This window comes from Terrapene carolina, unplaced genomic scaffold (genome assembly GCF_002925995.2).
Source record: "Terrapene carolina triunguis isolate 2854851 unplaced genomic scaffold, T_m_triunguis-2.0 Scaffold247, whole genome shotgun sequence".
NCBI classification, from domain to species: domain Eukaryota; kingdom Metazoa; phylum Chordata; order Testudines; family Emydidae; genus Terrapene; species Terrapene triunguis.
This window is the reverse complement of record NW_020664598.1, coordinates 101,980-108,748: the sequence shown is the minus strand read 5'-3', so window position 1 is coordinate 108,748 and position 6,769 is coordinate 101,980. Positions and strand designations below refer to the sequence as shown.

The 6,769-nt window shown below is 45.1% G+C and overlaps 1 protein-coding gene across 1 annotated transcript; it reads left to right on the top strand.

Annotated features, from left to right (window-relative positions):
- The first annotated feature begins 1,146 nt into the window (after positions 1-1,146).
- SMDT1 (single-pass membrane protein with aspartate rich tail 1) lies at positions 1,147-5,251 on the top strand. The gene is made up of 3 exons (XM_024197716.1): positions 1,147-1,387; positions 3,476-3,615; positions 4,952-5,251. Exons 1-2 carry the CDS (start codon positions 1,232-1,234, stop codon positions 3,611-3,613), a joined length of 294 nt encoding a protein of 97 aa, XP_024053484.1. The 5' UTR covers positions 1,147-1,231; the 3' UTR covers positions 3,614-3,615; positions 4,952-5,251.
- The last annotated feature ends 1,518 nt before the right edge of the window (positions 5,252-6,769 follow it).

Sequence of the window (6,769 nt, the reverse complement as noted above, 5' to 3'; positions counted from 1 at the left end):
TTAACCAATTTATTTGGGCATAAGCTTTCATGGGCTAAAACCCACTTCATCTGATGCATGCAGTGGATAATACAGTAGGGATATATAGATATAGATATGCAGAAAAATGGGGGTTGCCATACCAACTCTAATGAGACTAATGAATTAAGGTGGGCTATTATGACCCTGAGAAAAAAACTTTTGTAGTGATAATTAGGATGGCCTATTTCCAACAGTTGACAAGAAGGTGTGAGTAACAGTAGGGGAAAAATTAGCATGAGGAAATAGTTTTTAGTTTGTGTAATGACCCATCCACTCCCAGTCTTTATTCAAATCTAATTTAATGGTGTCCAGTTTGCAAATTAATTCCAGGTCTGCAGTTTCTCGTTGGGAGTCTGTTTTTGAAGTGTTTTTGGTTGAAGAATTGCTTTTAGGTCTGTAATTGAGTGTCCAGGGAGGTTGAAGTGTTCTCCGCCTGGTTTTTGAATGTTATAATTCTTGACGTCTGATTTGTGTTCATTTATCTTTTGCATAGAGACTGTCTGGTTTGGCCAATATACATGGCAGAGGGGCATTGCTGGCACACGATGGGTCAGGTTAACCTGTCAGTTAAGTTTAGTCTCTAGAAAGCATGTTACATCTATTATGCTATATTGTTTATACGTAACTATCACCTGACTTTTGAATGTTTGATAATCTTATTTCTGTTGTTACTATACTTACATCTGAGCGCTGTGATATTAAGCAAGGTGCTGCCCTGGAGTTAAATCATGCAGGCTGATGTGTACACGGTTCCCCTGGGGAGAGCAGAGTTGGTATTTGAGGTTCAGGGGGTAAGGAGCAGGACACTGCAGGGCTTGCCAAGGGGACGGGGGAGGGAGGGGTGTGCACCTACTGTTACACTGCAGGGCACAGTCACGCCTGGCATAGCCCCGGGGACAGCGCTTGGGTGACTAACAGGCGGGGAAGGTCAGGGAGCGGACACCCGCTGGGGGCGGGGGGAAGGTGACTCACAGGCCCGGGCACCCTCAGCCCCGTCACGCCCAGAGCTGGGTTCATGTAGCACAAATCGCCAAGCCCTGCCCTGCCCTGCCTCTCCTCCGCATGCGCACTGGAGCCAGCCGCTTTAGCCCGACACCCCCCACCCCTCCCCAGTCATCGCGAGATTTGAGGAGGCGGCGGCGCCCCGGGGACAGCTCGGGCGCGTCGCTATAGCAGCGCGGGCCGGGGCAGGGCGGCCGAAGGCAGGAAGATGGCGGGTCTGGCGGGACGCTTGTTGGCGGCAGCGGCCGGTTCCCGGGGGCGGATGGGACCCGGCGGGCTCCGGAGCGGCCCCGCGGTGACCATTGTGCCTTCGCGGAGCGAGACCGTCACTCGCAGCGGCGCCATTTTACCCAAACCGCCCAAAGTGAGTGAGGGGCGAGGGGCGCGGTCCGGCTGGGGGAACAACCAATCGCAGATCGCAGTCGGCCGCCAGCTGGTGTTAATGACAGGAGCGTTGACCAATCAGGGCACAAGTCATTTCCTCGACGGGCGGGATTAAAGTTGAGGGTCCGGCCCAATGGGAATGGCTCTGCGGGGGCGCTTGGAATGCGGAAGCGCCCCCTGGTGGCGGCACTGCTGCGAGGGGGCGGGGGGCTGGGGGGGGTGGCGGGGGGGGGGGGGGGGGGGGGGCGGGGCCCCGGGGGGGGGGGGGGGGGGCGGCACAGGCCCGGCGCTGCCCACTCGCAGGATGGGTGGGATGGGGAGGAGGGAGTGGAACAGCCACAGCACTCAGCCCGGAAGCTAGGGTGACTAGACAGCAAGTGTGAAAAATCGGGACAGGAGGTTGGGAGTAATAGGAGCCTATATAAGAAAAAGACCCAAAAATCAGGACTATCCCTATAAAATCGGGACATCTGGTCACCCTACCGGAAGCGAGGGGCGCTGGGTCCGAGTGAGGGAGGTGGTATGGTGGCAGGACGCTGGGGGTCGAAATCCTTGTCCTGGCCTGTGACAGGTGCCTCGTTTGGGGTCACAGTGCTCTCGGCTTCAGGCCTCCTGTGCGAAAGACTTTGCTGAGGCATAGACGGGCCTGGAAGATGCAGCACGATGAAGGTTATACGGGAGTTGGGTGAGGGGAGGGGCTGATGGTTAGTTAACATGCTGGGTTGTTAAAACCAGTGTGTTCGAAACAGTGACCTTTTCAAGAGGGCTGCATGGGACGGGGGAAACCAGTGTGTCCGACTGCCCAGTGACATTCATGTTATAATAGATTAGAATTAAGTCCTATCAGCTCAGGCTGTGGTCTTGTCAGCTCTCATAAACTGAATAGAATGGGTGGGGCCTGGGATCAGTACTTGCCTGGGACAAGTCATAATATGGTAATACTGGAAATGGTATTGGCGATCACAGAGGTGGCCATCTTTCCTGAGTTTTTACAGAACCAACTGTCCAGCATGGTATTGGGACATTGTATTATTTGAGGTGCAGTTTTTCAGGTATGCTATAAAATAAAAACCCGGGTCACTCATGGTTATTAAGAAATCCAGTGACACTTTTTGCAAGAGTAAGATTCTTAAACCCACTAGTCAAATTCTGGGTCAAGTAGTTAATCAGCCTTCCTAAAACTTCCCTTAGAGTTTATAGTGCAGAAGTTCTTTTTCACTTTCCTTCCTTGACACAAACAGAACTGCCTTTTTCCAGGTGCACTACAGTGGTGGCTGAGTGTTCCCAGTGTATTTAATCCATAAAACACCTTAGGATGCTGCAGGATGAAGGGTGCTATAGAAGAATAAAGTTGCTTCATAACAAAGAGTTCAGTGGATGAATATACAGGATTTCACCATTCTGTTTAATAGTATTCAATGTTCTGCCTAACTTTTAAATTACTATTGATTGCGTTTAATACCACCATTTCCTTAGGGAGACTGTTCTACCTAGTAAAGTCCCTTCTGTTCAATAAAATATGTCTTGTTGGAGGACCTTGTTACAATATGGTTTAGTCTTGCTGTGGAAATAGGTTTGGAGGCATGTTATATACATGTTTCCAAAGGGTACTACAGCTTTGCTAAGTCCAATAGCACAATTTGGGAATATGGGTAAAATACAGAATGATGTCACATATGCTACAAGGCTGTGCTGTAAGTGTTTGGGAACAGAATTGCTGTAGCTGGATATCTCAATATAGAAGATATTTACATTGTAGAGGAAACATAGATGTTTTAGTCCTATTACTCCTAATTATATCCCTTTATCACCCAGAAGAATTCTTCTGGTTCCTTACACACTTAATTTTTTTTCATTCTAATCTTTAATCAGTTTTGTTTCTTTTCTCTGAATTCCCTCTAGGTTGTTAATATCTTTCTGAATGCTCAAAACAGAACACAGTATTCTAGATGTGGTCTCAGAAGTTTAAAGTTCCCTCCTTGCTCTGTCTATTAGATTAATGCAAATCAGTTGATCCAAAATGGAACTTGCTGATAGAGATTAATTTGTTTTGACTGAACATGTACAGATGCCCTTTGGCCTCCTACGAGTATTTACCGTTGTGATCCCTTTCCTCTACATCGGGACTCAGATCAGTAAGAATTTTGCAGCCTTGCTCGAGGAACATGATATCTTTGTCCCAGAGGATGATGATGATGATGATTAAAGGTATGACATCAGTGCCACTAACAGTTCAATTACTTGTATTACCTGTTTGGCATGGGAGAGGGAGGGGATTATGTAATTGGGTGATGCAGACTGCTACTGCTTTGGAAAATTGCTGCACATTCAGTACTGGTGCCTGATCTCATAAAAACCTGCAGATGTACTACCTCTGTCTGTGATCTTATATATATGCTGGATCTGGATCAGACCGTATCAGTATTTGAATGAGACCTAGTCTAAAGAATACATAAATGCTGTAGGTGACTCTTGCTTTTGAGCTAGTACTAAACTGGTAATTTGTTCAAAGTCTTGTCATTTGGGTCAGATATAAAACAAACTGGCTATTTGTAGTGACTACAGAATTTGATGGTTCGTATTATTATTCGTATTACCATAGCACGCTAGTGCCCAAACTTTTCCTCTTGTGCTCCCTCTTACCTGTAATGGAATGTGTCCGTGCCCTTCTGGTTGGGAGCAGGGCTGGGGGCCAGAGCCGTGGCTGAGGGCGGGACTGGGTGGTGCTTCCTCCCCAGGTTGGCCCAGGCCACGCTGCACCCCCCCCAGATGTTCCTCCATGCCCCCCTAGGGGGCATGCCCCACAGTTTGGGGACCATTGCCATAGCACATTGCAAGTGTAGTAGGGGTAGCTTAGGTGTCCTAAGCTAATTCCAACTTTATTACATTCTACCTACTTAAAAAATCCCCTATTAATTCAGAGGATGACTTGTATTCCATACTAAAGCTTGCATTCTCATATGGTGACTGGTCCTTACGTATGCAGTTTTAAGAGCAGTCAGATCCTTCAGGCTGAAGACTTATATAAATTATGATGGTTTATAATAATGAAGATTAAACTTTGGTTGCTCCCAGTCTTGTATTATTTCAACTCTCTCTTTATCTACTCTACATCAAATATTACTTAATGAGGACAAGGCAGTGGCATAAGATGAAATGGGGTAATATATTTTATGTGGAGTGCATGTGTTTCCTTTAGAGGTTCAGCAGCGCAAACATTCTATAATTTTTCCATATCAGTTTAGTGAATACATGTCCTTTATTAATCCTCTTTTCCATGGTCCCCTGGCCATATTTTCCTCTGAAAAGTTCGCAGTTACTGTCAAATTGGTGCATTCCCTATTTTCAGCCACACAATTGTGACTGAAAATAGGGAATAGCTTAAATTGTGTGTAGTTATCAGCACAGGAAGCTTGTTTCACATGACTCTGCTTATGGGCTTTGCCCTTGTTAATTATGGACTGGAACCAGTATTGTCTAGCTGAAGAATAGCGTGGGGCTGTTCCATAGTGCTGGCTTAACATTGCTTTTTACCTCTTTTCAGGATTGTAATGGAACAGAAAGGAGAAAGCCATAGACAAAGAACTGGTTCTGACATCACTGTCTCCTCATGCCCCCTCCCTCATTTTAAAGAGGAAAGGAGGCGCAGTTGGACCTCCCTCTGTACCAATGAATGTTCTCTTCATGTCTATATGGCAGTTGGGAAGGGGTGTATATACAGTAGGTCCAGCAACCCTTGCCTGCTGTACCTTTCACCTCCTGAGGCCACTTGGGGTTCTGTAATAATGAGCCTGCACCATATCAATGATTAGATTATGAATAAAGAATGGCAGACTGAACCATGTAAGGGTTTGTTGTTTGTTTTAATACTTATCAGCTAAGTTCCTGTTAATTAGCATTGATGCTTCAGGCTTTATATGTTCTTACTTCTTTTTGGCTAAGGTTCTGTCACTTCTTTTGCTCTACTGGAAGTATATAAAAGGACCACAGTAGGCTGAAATCTATTGCATTACTTTAAAACCTGTCAGTTGACTATAGAAAAATAATTCATTTTGGACTATGCAAGGCCACTGCAGGTGGACTCACCTGCTTTGAAAGGCAATCACTGCAAAATGACACTGGATCCAGGGTTACTATAATGCTCCCATGCAACCTGCTATAGTATTAAGTACTATTAACTTCACCTCACACTAAGGATAAAATGCAACTTTAAGATTGCAGAGTTAAAATTAAGAAGTCAGCTAATGCAGAGGATAAAACTCTAAATACCAAATGTCAGCTACACAATGTATGTTTTGTGGCATTTCATAAACAAGGAAATAGTCAGCTAGACACTTTACCAGAAATTACTCCATATCAGCACTGGGGTTGAGTGAACATACTATCAGAAACCTAATGTGTCTTATGTTCTGACTATGTGCAAACCTTAATGCTATACATTTAGTTTCCTGGACTTTTTGTTTTTAAAAGGTACTTACTGTTGCAGTTAAATTGACCCATGTAGACTCTGAAGGTTTTACCTTTGCTGCTTGTGTGTGGTTGGAGTATTTCCTGCCAGGTTTGGCTAACAAGACAATAGCTTATTTATATTTCAAATATCCCAGAATGTATTGGGTGTCAGTTATGTGGTAAGGTGGTTGCAGGAAACTCTTCTGTTTAATGAGTTTTATTCTTTTTCTCAAGAAGCCATCCCTCGATGCTAGAAATCTCCCCTTGTATCACATCCTCTGTTTCTCTTTAATTCTTGAAAAGGCTCTGCTGAGGCCCTCACTTATCTGGAAATCTTAAAATTCCTTGTTCCCTTTTAATCCTGATATAGGCACAAAGACAACATTAATCTCATTTGCCTTCTGGCTGTGGACAAGTACCCATATTCATTCTTTCAGATCTGTCAACAGTCTGATACCCTGAACAGGAACATTTTAAGAAGCCTGCAGGCCCCATCATGTTAATTGTTTATTACCTTGTTCTGCAGAGCTGGATCTAATAATCTATTGCTTTCTGACTTCTAGGTCAGAGTATTTCAGCATGCTTGATTTTGTGCTGTACTCAGACTCCTGGAAGTCTATAGGCGATACAAAGTGCAGCTACTTAGGTCCTAGCAGACACAAACATACCAGTCCAACAGCTGCAATGGCTTACTATTTTCTATTGGTGGAATTGATGCCTTTGCAATAGGACCTATAAAGGGTTTTTACTACTCAAGAGACCGCTTTCTCTTCCTGTGATCTACCAAAGTTAGCTAAGACAGTTCAGCTAGTAATTCCTGATTTAAACATAAAGGTGCTGGTAGTAGATTGTTTAGAGGGAGAGACTTGGCCTCTGCTATGCACTTCCCTAGGTGCTCCTCCACAGCCCAAGT

Bases quoted from the DNA above. Each gene is read 5' to 3' on its own strand.
- SMDT1 (XM_024197716.1), top strand. From the start codon at position 1,232: ATGGCGGGTCTGGCGGGACGCTTGTTGGCGGCAGCGGCCGGTTCCCGG. The intron at 1,388-3,475 runs GTGAGTGAGGGG...GAACATGTACAG, and splicing joins TTTTACCCAAACCGCCCAAA to ATGCCCTTTGGCCTCCTACG.